At 36.1% G+C, this 20,845-nt stretch overlaps 1 protein-coding gene across 9 annotated transcripts in view; it reads left to right on the plus strand.

The window, feature by feature from the left end:
• Positions 1-20,845, plus strand: part of DLG1 (discs large MAGUK scaffold protein 1) — a 263,904-nt gene that overhangs the window by 56,428 nt on the left and 186,631 nt on the right. The window contains exons 1-2 of one of the 9 annotated variants that reach the window (XM_023728740.1): positions 514-2,605; positions 2,989-3,182. The exons of 7 other annotated variants lie outside the window; for them this stretch is intronic. In XM_023728740.1, coding sequence (XP_023584508.1) covers positions 3,174-3,182 — 9 coding nt within the window. In that variant the 5' untranslated portion in view covers positions 514-2,605; positions 2,989-3,173. Of the gene's footprint in view, positions 1-513; positions 2,606-2,988; positions 3,183-20,845 lie in introns of those variants that run through there. One more of the 9 variants, XM_023728741.1, reaches the window with a different exon arrangement.

Consider the following 20,845-nt stretch of genomic DNA (forward strand, 5'->3'; position numbering starts at 1 on the left):
GTTATCTTTCTGTTACTGATTTCTAGTTTGATGTCATTGTAATCACAGAACATACTCTGTTGTATGATGTCAATTCTTCTAATTAAATTCGTTGAGATTTGTTTTATGGCCCAAGATATGGTGTATCTTGGTACAAGTTCAGAAACCCTGGTGACGTAGTGGTTAAGAGCTATGGCTGCTATCCAAAAGGTCGGCAGTTGGAATCCACCAGGCACTTCTTAGATACCCTACGGGGCAGTTATACTCTGTCCTGTAGGGTCGCTATGAGCTGGAATCGACTCAACGGCAGTGAGTTCAGTACAAGTTCTGTGAACAGGTCTCTTGAGCTGTCTTACTTGTCTGGTAAAAAACCCTATTGTTAGGTGCTGTGGAGTTGATTCGGACTCATAGTGATGCCACGTGACAGAGTAGAACTGCCCCTTAGGGTTTTCTGGGCTGTCCCATAAGGTTTGCTAGGTTGCCCCATAGGGTTTTCCAGGCTGTAGTCTTCATGGAAGCAAATTGCCAGGTCTTCCTCCCATAGAGCCATTTGAGTGGGTTTGAACCGCAGCAGCCAAGTGCTTAACCATTGTGCCACAGGGCTCCTTTGGTAAAACCCTAGGTAGCCCTAAATGAGTTCAGCCATTTATTTACGTTCTTTTTATGCCTTTGACTAACCAGCTGGAGAAATTACACAACTGGCTGCTCTTTATATTCATGAGCTTAGTTCTTGCAGTCCATCAACCCTGCGCTGAAATCCTACCATGTTTCTCAGATAAGCATTCTTTGCTACTTTCCAAGATTACTCTTTCATGCATTTTTTGCCCCTCATACCTCTTCATAGTCTGTCTTTAGTTGAAGAGCTTGCCTCATATCCAAGTAAGAAAATAAAAGTTACCAGATGGAAACTCTGTTATTTTCCCAGTACTGAATCCAGAATCCTACCTGCATCCTCACCCATCTATTCCTTCTGCCCTCGTTTTGTAAGGGAAGGAAGTGCCTCTTCCCTCAAGGGGCAGTCTTTCCATTTGTACTACTCTATCTCTTCTCTGTAAGGGATCTTGTTTCTTTTGTTATTAATTCTTCCATCTCAGTATAAGTTCTGTATCAGCATACAGACACCCTCTGCCTTTTCCCAGCTTAAGAAAACTCATTCTTGGACGCACATCTGTCCACTTTTATTTCCCTGCTCCCCTTTATAGCTCAATTTCTTTAGTTACCTACACAGGTTGTCTCCACTTTGTCACCTCACATTAACTCTTCAACTCAGTTTAGTTTATCCTCACTACTGCATTGCTTTTGTCAAGATTATCAGTGGCTTTTATGTTGTCAAATCTAATGGACACTTTTCTATTCTCCAGCCTTTTAATACCATTTGCTATAATTGACCTCTTTGTTTTTCTTGAAATATGCTTCCCCTCTTGGTTTCTGTGATAGCACTGTTCTGGCTTTCTTGCTACTCTACTGATTCACCAGCTTTTGGAAATTTTCCTCTACCTTACCTATAATTTGGTGTATCTTGGGTCTGACCTGGTTCTTTTTCTGTTCTTTATCTTGGGGTGATCTTATTTATTCCCTTGACTTTAACTATTACTTACATATTGATGCCTCCCAAATTTATATCTCCAGATATCTTTTCTAGATTTGATATCCAACATCTTACTTGGCTATCGAATAGACATTTTAAATTTAAAACATATCTGAAGTGGAACTTTTCATTTCCCCAAACCTATCTCTTTTCCATTTCTTTCGTCTAAAACTGTTACTAAAGCTAGAAACCTAGGAGTTATCCTTGTTTGTTTTCTTTCTTTCATTCCCACATCTACTTCCTCAGTAAATCTTCTCCACTGTATCTTTAAAATATACACTTAATCCATCATCTTATTATCACCACTATTAGCACCTAGCTATCAGGAGACCTAATAGTTGATCTCTCTGCTTCCACTATTGTCTGTGGAGAATACCCATTCTCCACATGAGACAGAGCAGAAGAAAATACATAAATGAGATTCTCATTGCTCCCTTGATTAAAATTATCTAAACGGCTCATAATTCCAGTTAGAATAAAACCCAGACTTAAGCTTATTCTGGCATACTAGATCCCACGTGAACTAGACCATGGTTACCTTTCTGACTTAACCCTTTAGTGAATGAATTATTTTATGTTTGTAATTTTTTGGTGATGTAGTGTTTTTTCACTAATGGAATGCATGCTGAATCACTGAGTGTTGGCAATCTTTTGTTAGGTAATGTGGTTTTTTATTAATATTATGTGGTACACATATATACCAGTGAATTCTGGAGGTAAGATAGGTGTATGAGAACGGGAAAAAATAGTTTTTTCTTATCAATTTTTTTGTTGTTGAGTGAAACATTATTAGATAACTGCCAAACCACTGTGAATCATGGCCCAGCAAAGTGGACACAGAACCTGAACCATCACAACAGGATAATACAAATGCCATACCTCCAAACCAATATGAGAATACACAAGGGGGAGACGTTGTCTACTTCCAGCCTCCTGTAAAACTAAAGCCCCGAAAGGAAGTGCGGTTGTGGGAACATTACCACTGCAATAAATTACTGCTTACTGCAAAACAGGTACTTACAGCTCAGAAACCAGAAGGTAGGTCCTTGATGATTGATTGCACCAAATGTACATGCATTATGTCAAAGATGCTAGAACATGTGCTTACACTGTATTTCTCCTAAAAATAAGTTTTTCACATCAATATTACCTAATCCTGAAAATCACATCTACCCAATAACACAAAACCATAAATATCCTTATAAGGCTTACCTCCCTGTTCAGAATTCCAAACAACCAAAAAATGTAATTGGTACTTATTTGTACCTGTGTACATGAAGTATGTCAGGGATGCATACTTACATATATTTTGCCTGAAAATAACTTATGCACTTGAATATTACCTAATGCCCAAAACTGCACCCTCCTGATAACACAAAGGAAACATTAAAAGTACTTACAAGCCTTCTCTTGCTATGCAGAGGGAGAAAGAGACAAAAGTCATTCACAGTCAGTCCTCCTGCTGCAGCACCTCCTGCAACAACCTCTCAGCACAACAACATGGCGCCGACGAACATCCTTCTGGTTTACGCAGTTAATGGAAGTCTCTGCCCCGACTCTAGCACGTATTAAAAATGTTCCAAAAGCATGCCTATAAACCCCAGAGATGGAAAATGTGAGTGGTATTTAATATATACCAGTATACATGAAAGAGTTAACTACTTTTCTCCTGGTTGACTGCTTTAGCTACACTAGCCTTCTTTCAGAGCCTAGAATTCCAGTGCCTTTGGACCAGGTACTCCTGCCTGAAAGCTCTTCTCTCTGCTTTTTTGCACATCTGCCTTCTTCTAAGCCTTTAGGTCTCAGCCTAAATAACACCTTCTCAAAGAGACCTGCTCTAAGTAAGATTTTCCCTATTTTTGACAGCACCTATTTGTTTCCTTTTTAATGCTTACCACTCTTTGTAATTGTTTACTTTGCTTAATTTAGAAATCAATATAGAAAATAAAATTATATGAATTTTATATTTTGAATGATAATTTTTGAGTCTTTTGATTTAAAAGTAAATAAAAACCTAGTATTCTCAGTTTTTGGCAATCTGACATTTTAACAATATAATTTAGGGATCAGACGTGTGGCTTTAAGTCTTCTAGTAAAATCTCAACATACATAACGTGTTCATATGAATATTATAATTGAATATATTAGAATGAGCCTTTTGGTACCTCTTTGTCCCACTTGATGGACACGCTTAGACAGTTTACATTTAGTGTAAAAGAGTTAAGTTTAAATATACCATCTTGCTATTTGTTTTCTATCGTCCTACCTGTTCTTTTTTCTTTTACTGCTTTCTTTTGCCTTGTGTATTTTTTGATTTTGTTATATCGCCCACTATTGGCTTATTGGCTATGCCTGTTTGCTTAATTTTTTTAGTTGTTCCAGGCCTTAGAGTCTAAGATTTGCAATATATATCGCTAAGTTATCATAGTCTACCTTCAAATATTATACCACTTGACATACAGTGTTAGAAACTTACAACTTAAATTTCCCCCGCCCTTTCTTTGTGCTACTGTTGTTAGATTTTTTTTCTATATATATTATAAACTTCATAAAACATTGTTATTATTTTTGCTTTAAACAGAAAATTATCTTTCAAAGAAATTTAAGAATTAGGAATAAAGTTCTTAATATTTACTCACATGTTTACTATTTTTGATAGTCTGTATTATTTTCTGTAGATCGAAGTTTCCATTTGGTATCTTTTTTTTTTTTAAACATAAAAGGACTTCTTTAACATTTCATGTAGTGCAGCTCTGTGATGAATTTTCTCAGTGTTTGGATTCTCAGTTGGCTTTGTTAACAACTTGAATATCACATGGCCCTCTTACTGCACTGTGAGCTACCTTCGTTTTCTTCACTGTAAAAACTGTTAGGGGCTCTGTTGAGGATAGTTTCTCATGTTGAAATTATTGGTGGATGTTCATTAATTCTTTGTGTGAGCTATTACCATGGAAATGTGGATGTTGCATCAACTGGTTATATACTCTATTTTTTTAGCATTAAGATGATTAAATGAATTATTGTATGTAAAACAATTAGAAGAATGCCTGGTAAATAGTGCTGTATCTTATTAGCTATTATGGTTGTTTTATAGTGATTATTTTTTGCAAGTGTGAAAATTCAGATACTCTTTCAGATTTGAAGTTCTCTTCTGTAGATGTAATCTCTCTTTATGATCTGACCTAAGTACCTCATCTGTAGGAATTATAATTGTTCGTAAGAAAGAGGCCAGTTATGCCTTTGGTGTACAGGACTGAAATATTTGTTGATAGATTGATCCACCTTAATGTTTTCAAATCAGGGCTTTGAACTGGTTCAAACCAGTTCTTTCATGGCGGAAGAAGTGAAACAGGAACAGACTTGAAGTTTTACAGTTTGGATGATTCACCATGGCACCCGAACGGGAAAAATTGTGGGTCGAAGAGACTTGGAAGAGGCGTAGGGAGCTCTTTCAGGAGCCTGTGTGAGATTGGATTATTGCAGGACCGTAGAGAGCGAGACACATTCAAAGCGGCACGGTTGGCCGCCATCTTTGAGCGGGATGCAGCAGTCTTCCAGCCGGGCAGCGCTGTTTCCAAATCTGCACAGAATCCAAGGGCAAGACATTTGATTACTGTGCATTGTGTATGCTACCCTTGTTTTCGGAGAGGGAGATTAAGTTTTTAGCTGGGCTTTGACCTGTTATTTTTCCCATTCTGAGTACCTTAGCGAATCACTCAAGTTTAAAAAAGTCAGGTCTGTTTCAGTGATGCTTTCTCGGACATGATTGAACTGGGCAGAACAGGTTCGAAGCTGTCTTTCATACTGAGGTTGATGAGGGACAGGGACGTGTCAGAATCATCTAGGGATCTTAAAAAATGCACCACCTTGCTCATTTAAGGACTGCTGGTCTATAAGTTTAACTTCTTCTTATGGACTTAATAAATAATTGGTAACTCAGCCCTGGAATTTATATATAATTGAAAGCATTCATAACAAAATAGCTTGTTTAAATAATCTGATTTTTTCCATGTGCTAAACTCTTCTGTCTCTTGCTAATGTGATAGGTGAAGGAGTTTGCTTGAACGTTCCTTTTGTGTTTTAACCCCTTACCCCTTTTTATAAGATTTCAAGTAAAAGTGAAATACATGGAACCACAATATGTAATATAGGTAGTAATTTATTACCATATATTTACTTATAAGTTCAGATTTATAACATTTGCTTACTATAAATGAAAACAGTGAGGCGATTTTGAATAATGCAAACATTTTAATATTAGTCTCAGAATTCTTTTTTTCCTTTTCTAATTTTGTTATACAGTATTAAGAAAATCCCAATTTAAACAGGTAAGTAATTGGATAGTCTTTTAAAGTTTGCCTTATAGCTTTAAATTGTCATTCTAGCAGCTAGAAAGAGTAATAAGGACTTTGAATTTTAGAGTGGATGCACTAAATGTTTTAACTTTTACTTGTGTTTATTAATTGTTAAATATTGAATTTGGAAGGAGGCCATGAATGTGGAGGTAGTATGTTGAAAGTGGGCTTTGGAGTCAGGCATGATTCCCTTTTCTGCTAGCTGTGACACCCTGGGTAAATTATTTAACCTCTCAGCCTTGAATTTCTTATTTATCAAATGGACATCATAATTAGTTGTTGCCTCACGAGGTGTTTGCATTAAATAAGCTAAATACATGTATGTGTTAAAGTATGACTTCTAGAAAGCAAAATCATTACTCTTAAGCAAATATGAAATGAATATGTGTCACAGATTATATTCCACTCATTTGTTAATGAGGGAACAGTAAGATGTTACATCAGCCCAGAAGGCATTTGAAAATCTTAAGTATTTATAGGCAGTGTTACCATAAGATTGTTGACTTAGATATGAAACTGGTCAGCGTTCAACAAGGCCATGAACTTAATCTTTGTGGTTATCTTTTTTTACTTACCAAAAATTATTATTATTTTTTTACTGAATAAAAATCTGTAAATTTACATATAACTTCACTAAGTCTGGAACTTTTAATCAGTAGTAAACAGTGAGTTATGTTCCCCTAAATCAGTTTCTCAATGTTGGCACTATTAATATTTTGGTCTGAATAATACTTTGTTGTGGGGACTGTCATGGGCATTATAGAATGTTTAGTAGCATCCCTGGCCTCTACCTGGTAGATGCCAGTAGCTCTGTCCTCCCCAGGTGGCCACCAAGAATGTCTCCAGGTATTGCCAAATGTTCCTTGGGGAAACACTGCCCTAGATATTCTTGAGTGGCCTCTGTCCTCATATGACATTGAGAGATTGTATCACCCATCTTTTTGCCTTTTTTTTCAAGTTTTGGATATTTCTGACACATGCAAAGTACTTAGCACAATGCCTGACAAACAGTACTGCTGTTAGTAACAATGAGAACATTATTATCTGTTACTATTATTTCTAATATCTTGTTCTCTGACAGTTCGAAAGTCATTATTTGGCAGAACATACTTGTGAGACTGACTTATTAAGTAATGTCATTAAAAAACAAACAAAAAAACAGATCCTGAGATACTTCAGTGCTTATTTGTCAGATTCACCCAGAGTTTCAGAACAGTCAATATTAGGTTTTGCGTGTTAAGTCCCAAATTCAGGTTTCTCATACTTTCTCTGCATTTTTAACCATGGCAAATTTTGACCCAGACTGTATGCGTTGAATTTATTCATTTTATTAAAATCAGATAGGAGCCACTTACAAGTTTCTAATAATCATTAAAACGTTCATAAACCATTTTATTGAATTGAATATATTATGTATTCACTCTTATTATGCAGCCAAGTAGACGTGCTTGAACTTTGTCTGGCATTTTGTTCTGTAAGATACATGCCAAAATAATGTACTCACTTATATAATTTTAGGTGAGCAGATGTGCACAGGACTGAATTTTTATAAAGACCTAGTGCAGAACTACAGCCTGTATAATCGTTGAGACAAACTGACACGTGTACAAAAATTGAGGAAGCTGTATTCTGACATTTATACAAAATGTGTTTACTTGATAATCTAAGTAAACAGATTGTTACAGATAAATACCAGTATTAAAACTCGTTATACGTTTTTACTTGTGGATTTTTTAAATTAGAATTTCTAAAACAGTGAAAAATGAAGATTTTAAAATGAAAGAACATTGATGGACTTCTGCCAAGTACTGCCATGGAATATCCTGAGAACCACAGCTTGACAACTCTAATTCTGATTTAGTAAATCAGTTTTTAAATAGGTAGTCTTCTGTTGTTGGTTGTTGTGTGTTGTCAAGTCGATTCTGACCCATAGCCACCCTATATGACAGAGTAGAACTGCCCCATAGGGTGTCCTAGGCTGTAATCTTTTATGGGAGCAAATTGCCAGGCCTTTTCTCCCGCAGGTCGCCTGGTGGGTTTAAACTGCCGAGCTTTTGGTTAGCCAGCCTTTTGCTTTCCTTAGTACAGCTTTTAAGTTTAAATAAATATTGTTTAATTATTGTGAAGCTAAGGCATAAAATATATTTATGTCCAAGATTTTAAATACTAAATACTCTGAAGAATGACATTTTCATAGCATTTTATCTGTTCTTTTGATGTTATTAGGTCATGATATTTTTCTGCCTATGGGTTGATTAAAAAGCCAAAGCACAGAAAATAATCTTTGGTAGAGTAAATAAATCAGTAATGTATATTAGTAAGTTAAATTGGTTAAATTGCCTTATAGACTTTCTACGGGATTTAACTAATACATCAAAATAGGTTCAATAACATTTCCCCAGACTTTGTTATTTTGATGTATTAGAAAATATTTTTATCTCACTCAACTTTTTCACTGTCCATGTTTGTGTTACTATTCTGCTTAATTTTGTCAAATAATTGATTTTTTCATTTCTTGCGTGGTTTAGAGAGGAATCAAACCACAAAATATGATAAGCGATTGAGACATTCTTTTATCACTAAGTTATATTTTAAAACAGCCCAGAATGTTTAGTGGTGTAGTAAAGCATCATGCAGGATAAGCTCTGGGCTCATCTCTTATCAAACCATGTAATGAGTCCCTTGCTGCAACAATTTGCCCCTCCCCCTGAACAGCCAACACATATTTGAGCATAGTGGCTCTGCTTGAGTTGTATCCTATTCTCATGGAGGAGATAGCAGTGCTTACACTGTCTCAGGTGGAGATCCTTTGGAGAACCTGATGCTGGATTAAATATTAAGGATAACTAACAGGGCTTTGGGCCCCGACAAAGTGATACTGAATGAGTACTTTCATTCTGGGAATTTGATTATAATTTTATTGAAACAGTTACAGGAAAAAGAAACAGCATCTTAATTCTGATCATAATATGCCGACCTGATCTCTGCTGTAGGGGTGGAAACAGCTGAAGAATGCAGCATTTTAATATAAATCTTTTAAATAGAGTGCTCTGGATCTTGACTAAATGTTCAGGGCAGTCAGCAAGCAACATTTACCAAGGCATTTTTCTGGAATTTCAGTCTTGAATCGATTGACGTGCTCAGGGTCTGAAAAAATGTCTCCTAGCATCAAAAACTTGGATTGCTTTTCTCCGATGTTATGCCACTGTAAAGTAGCATGCACCAAGAGCACAGTATCCTTAATGTTTGGATGTAAGGTGGGTTTGAATAATACTTTCTTAAAAAGCTTAGTTTTAAAATCCAGTAGTAGTTCAGCAGAGAAATAATTATGATTCAGATTAGTTGGTTTGACTGACTTTAATTCGTGGCTTATTAATTCCCTGTCCTTTGTGTGTGTGACACAAGTAAAGAATTGGTCTGTGTACAGTGAAGGTGTAGTGGAAAAGGATCTGATTTTTAAGTAAAATATTACCAGACTATTAATGAGTATTAATTATTGACTTGTTTTTTATGTTTTGCTAGTATGGAGAATTAAGTATACAGAAAACACCATAGGTATGCAGGGCTGGAAATGCTTTCTGACATCATTTTGATGAAAGAAATTGTTAGTGGCAGGTTTTGCAATTTTAGTGCTAAATTACAAGTTGATATTTAGATTGTGTAGAGGGGAAAAATGCTTTTAAACAAAACAAGCATACAAAAGCAGTGTAGCCCTATCCACTCCCTATAAATGAAATGATGGTTATGTTAATTTAGTGATGTGTTCTATATAAAGAAAATAAATATAAGGTTTACCTTTAAAATAAATGGTTTTCTTTATATAAAGAAATGACATTAAATGACATAGAGAAGTGATGTATTTTTGCTTTATTTCTGTGATAGCAAAAACAACATATGGTTTAATATCAAGTTAAAAGCAGGAAAGCTTTCTAATAAACGTAGTATTTGGGGAATACTTATTTTGAATGAAACCTTTTTCTTAGTTTTTGTAAGACTGAAACTTCCCAGTTGATGACATGAGGAGGTCTCAAATTGCTAGTTGATGAAAATCGTCATACTGAAACAGTTTTCTACATTTATTAAAGATTTTTTTTTTTTTTCTGGTCACTGAGTTTTTTTTTCACTTTAAATTCTTGGCAGTGCCGTAGAATTTTTATTTTCCTAGTGAGATTTCCGAAATTTTCTGAAATATAAAATAGAAATGGTTGTGCAAGAAAAATATGCTGTTTATAGAAACAGATTTTTTACAGTTTGGTTGAACATTCATTTTGGTCATTAAACTGTGAGCCAGTGTAAAATTCACACACATGGTTTGAGTAACTCAGGCCACATTTTTGTTTTTCTCTAAGTGTTAAGCTTGCTTCTTCATGTGGTATGTACAATAGGATGTTTAGGAAAAGGGTTTTAAATTTTTTTAATAATACTTTTTATAAAGTTAATCACTGTAAAATATTTTCCATCCTTTTATATTTAGGCAAATTAAGTGCTTTATGAGAGATATAAAAGGTTTTAACAATGCTGTCCTTGTCACAGAGTCAGTTTTTAAAAGTAGCATACCATTTGTCATAATTAGTCTAATAATCTCTTTGAATTTTTAATTGCCTGCTCCCCTCTTAAAATCACTTTAGATAACTGATTCTTAAAATAGCACTTGAGGTTTCTAGTTGCCACCTGGCAGGAAAATGAAGAAAAATATTTAACTGAATAGGTCTTGTCATACTTGATGAAAGAAAGAAGGACATCTAAGGTATACTTCAGCTACTTAGGAAATCATTAGATGCTTTGATTTGGGTAGTAAAAAGAGTGATTTTTTTTCTTTGCTTAAACTCTTGTGAATAGAGTTCTTAAATATTTTCTAAATGTTTGAATTTTATGGCAAGTAACACTGACAGGACTATATACAGGAATATAGCTTCTAAGACAACAAGTTACCTAGTTGTGTTTTTCGTTACTGTCTTTTTTTATACTTGCATCACGATTAAAAAAAATTTTTCACCATTTGTTGCCAAATTTTCCATCACAATTAACAGATACTCAGTGCTTCCTAAGCAATGGCCTCCTCTTTTCCCCCTCACACTCACGACTGGTAACCACTAATAACACTTTGGACTCTATATATTTGCCTGTTCTGGATGTTTCATGAGAGCAATGATACAATATTTATCCTTTTGTGAGTGACTTAATTAGCATAATGTTTTCAAGGTTCGTCTGTGTAGTAGCATTTATCAGAACTTCATTTCTCCTACTGACTGAGTAGTATTCTATTGTATGTATGTACCACATTTTGTTTATCCATTCATCTGTTGATGGGCATTTGGATTGTTTTCACCTTTGAGCTATTGTGAATAGTGCTGCAGTGAACATTGATGTACATGTGTTTGTTTGAGTTGCTACTTTCAAGTCTCTTGTGTATATACCTAAGTGTGGAATTACTGGGTCATATGGTGGTTGTATGTTTAACTTTTTGAGGCCCCGCCAAACTGTCTTCCATAGTGGCTTTACCATTCTGCATTCTCACCTGTAGTGAATGATGGTTGACGGTTCCAGTATTTCCACATCCTCACCAACATTTCTTTTTTTTTGGTCTTAGCCAACCTAGTAGGGGTGAGGTGGTGTATCATTGTGGTTTTGATTTGCATCATTAATGTGTCTTGATATGCTCAAAATTCATTATTTAAAGCTTATGTTTAAATGACAGCTAAATTTCAGTTAAAATTCTTAACATACATCCAAGCAAGCAAGAGGCTTTTTGGGGGGATAGGGAAGAACTATTAAGAATTAAAAGGGTAGTTTGTCCCACAACTTTGGGTTAAAACATTCAGGAATAGCTTGAAATAGTAAGGGTAAAAAAATCTTTCTTTCCAGTGCATAATACCTGTCTTAGTCATCTAGTGCTGCTACAACAGAAATACGACAAGTGGATGGTTTTAATGAAGACAAGTTTATTTCCTCAAAATCAAAGTAGGCTAAAAGTCCAAATTCAGGACGTCATCTCCAGGGGAAGGCTTTTTTTCTCCATCAGCCTTCTTCTCTTCCGTGTTTCCCTGGACTAGGAGCTTCTCTGCGCAGGGACCCCAGTCCAAAGGATGTGCTCTGCTCCCAGCACTGCTTTCTTGATGGTATGAGGTCCCCCTGTTTCACTGCTCACTTCTGTCTTTTATATCTCAAGAGATTGCCTGAGGACACAATCCAGTCTTGTAGATCAGGTCCTGCCTTACTAACACAACTGCCACCCATCCTCCCTCATTAACATCATAGAGGCAGGTTTACAACATACAGGAAAATCAAACAGTACCAGGAATCATGGCCCAGCCAAACTGATACATACATTTTTTGGGGGACATCATTCAAACCATGACAATACCAATGCTATACGTGTGCAGAAGGTTTATTTTCTAATAACTTCGGTGCTTTTAAAATATGTTATTGTTTGCTTTCTTAATTTACAGGTAAACAGCAAGTTATCTTTCTATGTAAATTCCAAATCACATTTAAAAATAAACTTAGTACTTTCATTTATGGTTGTGTGCTTTTGAAAAGTAATAGAAGTACCACCTTGTTTATTTAGGAATGACTCTTTTAAAAAATCAGTTTCCTATGTGACTGAAGCTTACCTCCAACTGCGCTATTCCTTAGAGACATGCATCCACAATCGTTGCATCAATAAGTTATCATGAGGAAACAATCATCTGTTACTATAAAATCTTAAAGCCTCATCTGTAGCTGGAACCTCTGTAAGGTGAAAACCTGTCAGAGAAGGAAAATTCAAATATATTCATATAGAGTATAGAAAAGTGGTAATGTCAAAGGCAGAAGACTTGAGAGACTCAGAAAAACAAGGCAGTCCCCTCGAGTTCCAGCTCTCACAGGTTTCACTGTGTAATCTTAAAGCCAGTGTGCGTGCATGCGTGGGTAGGTAGGTAGGTAGGTAGGTAGGTGGAGCACTGTAGTGAATTAGTTTCTGTATGTCAGTTCCCAGGGGAAAAGACTTGCTCATCTCTCATACTAGTATCAGAACTCAGTTAGGACCCTGGGGAGTAGGGGGATAATGCAGAGGGTACTCAGATTCTTGATCTAAAGACTACAAAGATGTCGAGGAGACAATTCTTTGGGGGTGGATGTTAACAGAAACTAGCAAACTCTTAGTGCCAGCCCTTTAGGGTAGAATTAGCTGCTTCAAAATAGTAGATGCAGTAAGACCAGAGCCCACGATCCCTAGGAGGAAGTTAGCGGTGGTAAGATTAGAAACATGTGTTTTGTAAAGACAAACTTTTTCTTCTTCTTCTTTATTTTTTGTTCTTCCATAGTATTCAGTAGAGGCTCTTGAAAGTTCTTGCCGTTAGTAACTGTCCTTAGGAAAGCCACCTTGGTGACTTTTGTAATAGAAAATTAAAATGCGTTTGGTGGCAGCAGGAATAGAAGTGCTAGAATCTCAGAAGGAGGGCACTGCTTCCAGCAAAAAAGTCAGAAATGTGTTTGTGTCTTCTCCCCACAGAAAGATAATTCAAAGCGCTAAATTTTGGTCGTTCTGTGTTTTTAGAAGAAGTGCAGTTCCCTTATAGCCATGATTCTTGGCCAGGGATACAGGTAGCTTCAGGGACAAATAATGTGTCAGTGGGTACTCAGTCACCATGGAACATCAATTTTTTCTTGAATATATTTTTAAATAAGAAAAAAGACTAAAATATTTTCATATTGAAACTTACATGATTTATCATTTGAGTGGGTTAAGAGGAGGGTTGCAAGAAGTATTGTACATGTAGCTATGGCTCCCTGCTAAGCCTCTTCATATCCTTAGTGATTTGTGTTTTGCTATTGGAAGCCATTTGGTGGAAAGGTTTGAGAGGCACTGTCCGACAGTTAGATAATGTCCCGTGCCTTCCCCTGTCCCCATCCCATCTTACAGCATAGATTTGAACAGTAGGAAGGGCTTTACTCATGCTTAAGGTTGTGTTTGTCTGCAAATAATTAAATACTAAACTACAGTGGCTCTGGACAGGTGGTACTTTATTTTTTTCCTAATCACAGTCAGCTTGGAAGTATGCAGCTGCTACAGCTGCTGACATCTCTGCCTTTCTTTTGGCCTTGCCTCATTGAAAGATGTCTGCTGCAGTTTTAGCCATAAAGACGGGAAGAAAAGGTGTGTGTGGGGGGGGGTGGTTTATAAAGCCAATTTGTATATCTCATTGGTTAAAAGTGTGTAACATGGCCTCTCCTAGCAGTTAGGGAAACCTAGTATTTAGTGTTTATAGCCTCAATAGTAGAGAAAAGGAAGGAAAATAGATTGTACTATTCGGTGAGGCAACCTACAGTGTCCGATGTGGTGCGTAAGTGCAGTATGCTTACTGAAATCTGTTTAGTTCCAGAGATGCAAATAGATACTGCTGATCAAGCAGTATGTCTATTTAGCCAAAATAAAGCAGTAAAGTCCAATTGAGGCCTTCTTTTCACACAAGTAGTTGGCAAGATAGCTATATAAAGATTGAAAACTAGTTTTATTGAGTACTTGCTTCCTATTGTTTTTCTAATCCATATCTCCTGTTGTATTTTTTTGATTAAATCTTCAGAAACAAAAATTGTTGTTAGGTGCCGTCAAGTTGGTTTTGACACATAGCAACCCCATGCACAGCAAAACGAAACACTGCCGAGTCCTGCGCCATCCTCACAGTTGTTGGTATGCTTGAGCCCATTGTTACAGCCACTGTGTCAGTCTGTTTCAAAATGCTGCCTTTGAGTTATACACACTGAAGTATAAGGAGCATGTGTCAATATGCTTCTGAGGTTCCTATTTTTCTTTTTAGCTTTAGAATAATGGTGTATGGTATCTAAGGCTTCCTTGAAATCAGTTTCCTAATAGATGACTTAAAATATTCTTATTTAAGAAGACTGTTTCAAGATTTTGAAGAGAGAAATAATCTATAATGAATAAGGACCAATAGCAGACTATTCATTAGAATTGGATTAGAATAATTTTTAATGGTAATTAAAGTTAAATGCTTAGTTAATGTTAAAGCACAAGCTTCCTCTAATAACTTCTTATTCTTAGGTTTAATGTACATTTGTTACTTTCTCTTGGCTGTGTTGCCAGACTTCTACATGTAACCAATATCTTCAGGGTACTGCTCTATTTTGACATCCTTCTTTATTGAGTGCATGGTTTTTAGAAAAGAGAAAAAGTATTCTTTGGGATCCCAGCTAGCTCCTCATCTTTCAGCATGATGTACTAAACACCTTCCTTGAAGTGAATGGATTAAAATAAATAGTTCTTTCAGGTATTTGTAAAGAATTTCTAGTAGCACATAGCTGATGGCAGTGGTGCCATAATATGTCTGCATCTAGAAAAAGTTGATTGTTTATTGTTCTCATATTGATTTAGAACTATATACTGTGATATATTAGCTTTTTAAATTCTTTATTTGAAAATTTATTGCTTTGGAATGCAATTTTAGTATTTTCCTTTAAGAGTGTACTTACATATTTATGAAATTTTCTTTTTCACAATTGAGTTACAAATGGGAAACTTGACAAAAAGTTTTAAACAAACATTTCAAGATACTATCACTTATTTATAACATTCGAACAGTCAAATTATTTCAGGAAGTTACAACAGGATATGTCTTTCTAGTTTTTATAAAGAAAATAGTAGTCATCAAGTCATTCAGTTATTCATTCCTAAATTCATGCATTTACTTCTTCAGTTATTCAGTAATTATTTATTGAGCACCAGTGCACCTATACATCAAGAGATATAACAGTGAACAAAGGAAATCCTGTTCTCATGGAGTTTATAGTCTAATCATATTTCCCGTTGTAACTTTTCTCTCTCATACCTGTCTAATTTAGAGATTCTGTCCGTGGGGATGTTGGAATAAAAACTTAGTGGTGAAAACTCTACCATGCGTGTAACTAGTAATTGTATCTTAAGATTCTTACATATTTAATTAAGGAGGAGCCAAAGCTTCAAAGTTCCACAAGCATGTGAAGAAGTTTTGAATCTAGACTTTTACAGTGTACCACATTCTTGGAAAGTATTTTATCATAAAGCTGACTGATTATTCAAAAAATTAGTTTGAACTTATTCTGTCATCAGTGGAGATTGCCAAATGAGTGATTAAGGATGCCCTGTTTTAATAATTTTCTATATAAAAATTTCTTGAATTTTTAGATTAGGAAAGTTGATGTAGCGTCTGCTCAATTTGGCCACCCTGAGCCTATTTGCTAGCCCCGAAGAAGAATTATCTTGAGCTTATGTTTGGGGATGGGTGATAGGGAAGAAGACAGAGAAAATGTTTTGGTAATCTAGATTTTAATTTCGGAACATTTATTACTGGTTTATGTGTGTGTGTGTTAGCTACCTAAGTATGAACTGGTGTATGCCTCAAGTACATTGTGTTACATGGGCTTTTTTTGGATTGGCTTTGGGAATCTAATCATAATTTATATTGTTATTTCAGTTATTCCAAACACTCATAAAAAGTACTAATTTTTGGAATACAACCTATATTCATCAATTGGGAACTGTCTCAGAAGTTGTAGTTTCTGCTTGCTTATTAAGGAGAAATAAGAATTAGTCCTGCTGAAGTAGGAAATAATGATAACTTCTGTTTGGCAGAGTATTTTGAGGAATGAAGCAAATTAGCTTTGTTTCTCTGGACTTAAGGTCCAGGAGCGGGTTTGTTCTGACAGCGTGTGGGGGTGTGTGTGTGTGTGTGTGTGTGTTGGCATTTGCTGGACTTAAAAGTATATGTAAAAGAAATCTTCTCTTGAAGTTCATAGCCATTAAGAGGTGTGATACACAGGGAGCCCCTGGAAGATTTTTTTTTTTTTTAAGGACACCTCAGTTGGTTTTACAGAAAAAAAGCAATGAATGTTTTGTTGACTTATTTCACAAATTTGAAATGTAAGGATTGAATTGCCTCCCCCCCCCCCAAATGTGTGTCAACTTGGCTAGGCCAGATTCTCAGTATTGTGTGACTGTGTGCTATTTTGTCATCTGATGTGATTTTCCTATGTGCTGTAAATCCTGCCTCTCTGATGTTAATGAGGCAGGATTATAGGCAGTTATGTTAATGAGCCAGAACTCAATCTACAAGGTTAGGTTGTATCTTGAGTCAGTATCTTTTGAGATATGAAAGAGAGAAGCAAGCAGAGACGGGGAACCTCATGCCACTAAGAAATAAGAGCTAGGAGAACAGCGTGTCCTTTGGACCCGGGGTCCCTGCGCTCAGAATCTCCTAGACCAGGGAAAGAGTGATGACAAGGACCTTCCCCCAGAACCAACAGAGAAACCCTTCACTTAGATCTGGCACCCTGAGTTCAGACTTCTAGCCTCCTCAACTGTGAGAGAATAAATTTCTCTTTGCTAAAACCATCCACTTGGGGTGTTTCTGTTATAGTAGCACTAGATAAGTAAGACATAAGGTAAGTTATGATTTTCACAAATTCCATTATATTCTTTTTATTTTTATCCTCAGAACGGTGGGATATCTGCTGTGTAGACTGCCTTGATCACTTCTCTTAGCTAACAGTCACTTAACCTTTAGTGTACCAGGAAAAGAGGTTGGCAGTTCAAATTTACCAGCCACTCCTTGGAAACCCTATGGAGCAGTTGCACTCTGTCCTGTAGGATCACTATGAGTCGGAATCGACTCAACGGCAACAGGTTTGGTTTTTTGCCACCGTTAGGAATTGAATTTTGTTCCCCACCAAAAAAGATATGTTAATCCTAACCCCTGATACCTGTGAATGTGACCTTCTTTGGAAATAGGGTCTTTATGATGTCAGTTATGTTATCATGAGGTCATACCAGAGTAGAGTCCTAATTACATCTGGGTTGTGTCCTTATAGAAGAGAACAGACACAGAGAGACAGTCAAAAGGAAGGATGCCATGTGACCCTGTAGCTACTGTAAGCCAAGGAACACCTGGAGCAGCCATAAGCTGGAAGAGAGATATGGAATAGCTTTTCCCTCAAAGCCTCAGCGTGAATCAATACAGCTGACACTCTGATTTCCAACTCTCAATTCCAGAACTGTGAGACAAAAAATTTCTGTTTAAAGACACCTGTGTTTTGGTATTCTGTTACAGTAGCCCTAAGAAACTAATACAGACACCCTTTTACTTTTCATTGCCATTCTTATTACTTTTAAATATTGTAAGTAATTTTATAATTTGTAGAAGAATATTGAAACTTCATTAGAAATCTTAGAATTTAAACATAATCCCAGTTTTTAGCAGCCTTACTGTTATTGACAGACAATAAACTACACATATTAAACAGTACAATTTCCCACACCTGTGGGAGCCCTGGTGGCGCAGTGGTTAAGCTCTTGGCTGCTAACTGAAAGGTCAGTGGTTTGAACTCAACAGCTCCTCTGCAGAAGAAAGATGTGGCAGTTTGTTTCCCTAAAGATTGCGTCCTTGGAAACCCTATAGGGCAGTTCTACTCTGTCCTATAGGGTTTCTATGAGTTGGAATCGACTAGACAGCAGTGGGTTTTTATACACGTGTAAAACCATCACTGCAGTCAACAAATTCAGTGGATCCATCACTCCCAAAAGTTTCCTCAAGTTGCTTTTCAATTCCTCCCTCTCTTCCTTCCGCCATCCCCTGACACAACTGGCCTTATTTCTGTCACTGTAGATTAATTTGCATTTTCTAGAGTTTTATATAAATGGAATCATATAGTATGTATTTTTTGTGATTTTTACTCATATTATTTCGAGATTCATCAATGTTTTTCCACTGTCAGTAGTTCATTCATTTTAATTGCTGAATAGTATTCCATTGTGTGGAGCTCTGGTGGCATAGTGCTTAAGAGCTCAGCTGCTAACGAAAAAGGTCGGCAGTTCAAATCCACCAGCCACTCCTTGGAAACCCTATGGGGCAGTTCTGCTCTGTCCTGTAGGGTCACTATGAGTTGGAATCAACTTGACGGCAACGGGTTTGGTTTGGTTTTTTTGATTCCATTTTTTGTGTGTGTGTATATACCACATATGGTTTTGAAGGTATTTATATCCAGAATATGCAGTGTCCTTTGCGTACAGCTAACCAATTATCAGCTGCCATGCATAAATATGCACTGTATATCCATTTTGTACATACTGATTCCAGATTTCAGATAGGTTCTGGTTTTTCACTTGACATTAAAGCGTAATACTTTTATAAACTTTAATGCCTCATAATTTTCTGGTAGAGAGGACTTTCATTATCTTTGATCCATAATTGCAAAACATTTCATTTTTAAATTTATCAACACCAATTAGAATGATCAATCCAGTGAATTTTTTTCATTTTTAGCTCTCTACTTACCCTTGTATACACATCTACTGTTGTCCACTTATGAACTATGTAAAGCAAGTCATGGTGCATAACTATAAAAAATTTGAGTACGGTATATTGTCACACATCCTTTTAGCATACTGGGATGGTCCAAGTTCTTGTCATAAAATATTATGTGATAAAATCCTTCCTGTTGAATGACTAACTGGGTGAGAATGCCACAATTCCTTTTTGTCCTTGAAAATATTGTTCACTCATCTAGTCTTGAAATTGAGAAAATTCGTTTAGAATGTTGTCTTCTGAAGACTTGTAGACTCGGATTTCACTTGTACAATCTAATTCACCATCATCATTAATCTGTAATGCTGCTATCTTTATTTTCATTCATCTTCTGATCAGCTAACAATTATAAAATATTTTTTAGTTTTCTTCTCTTTGCCATTATACTGGTTACAAATGCCCTCTCCAAGTCTATGGTTTGTGACTTTTCTGTCCAGCCCTTTACAATATCTTTTGATGAATAAACCAAGCCAAACACACTGCTGTCAAGTTGCTTCCAACTCATGATGACCCTGCGTGTTACAGAGTAGAACTGCTCCGTAGGGTTTTCTTGGCTGTAACCTTTACTGAAGCAGATTGCCAGGCTTTTTTTCTGCAGCACTGCTGAGTGGGTTTGAACTGCCCACCTTTAGGTTTGTAGTCGAGTACAAACTGTTTGTACCACCTAGGGACCTTTTTTTGATGAATAGAACCATCTAATTTTAACGTCAAATTCTTTTCTGTGAAGATTTACGCATTTCATGTCTTGTTTTGAATTTCCTTCCATAGCCAGAAGTCATAAAGATAATCTTCTATATTGTCTTCTAAAAATTTCATAGTTTTGACTTTCACATTTAAGTTTTTGGCTATTGTGAGTAAAGATGCTGTAAATCTTCATGTACAAGTTTTTGTGTGGATATATGTTTTTATTTCTCTTGGATAACTAATGGTGGTTTTTATATCCTGGGTGTAAGAATATGTTAGGTTTATGTTAAAATTTTTTAAGAAAGAGCCAACAGTTTTCAAAAGAGGCTGTGCCATTTTTCATTCTCACCAGCGTTGCAGTTGTTCCACATCCTGACCAACACTTGAAATTGTCAGATAAATCTATTGCCATTGTTTTCTCTCATTCTGTAGTTTGTCTTTTACTTTTTTTAGTGGCGGCTTTCGAAGAGCAAAAATTGTAATACAATTTGTTAAAAATTTTTAATTGTGCTTCTTGTAAGAAATATATATATATATTCTTGAGAGAGAGATGTGTAAAATCTTTTCCTATCCCAGAGTTGCAAAGTTTTTTTCTTATATTCTAGAAATTTTATACTTTTGGGTTTTACATTTAGATCTGTGATCCATTTCAAATTAATTTTTGGGTACAGTGTGAGGTAAGGATTTACTTTTTTTCTATATGTATATCCAGATGTTTTAGCACCATTTGTTGAAAAATCTTTTCCTTCTGCCTTTGTACCTCTGTCAAAAATCAGTTGACCCTGTATGTGTGAATCTTATTTCTGGACTCTTTATTCTGTTCCATTGGTATGTCTGTCTGCCTTTCGGCCAGTACCACACTGTCTTAACATCATGTCAGAACAACTTTGTTCTTGTTA

The sequence above is a fragment of the Trichechus manatus genome, unplaced genomic scaffold (assembly GCF_000243295.1).
Source record: "Trichechus manatus latirostris isolate Lorelei unplaced genomic scaffold, TriManLat1.0 scaffold00026, whole genome shotgun sequence".
Classification (NCBI taxonomy): Eukaryota; Metazoa; Chordata; class Mammalia; order Sirenia; family Trichechidae; genus Trichechus; species Trichechus manatus.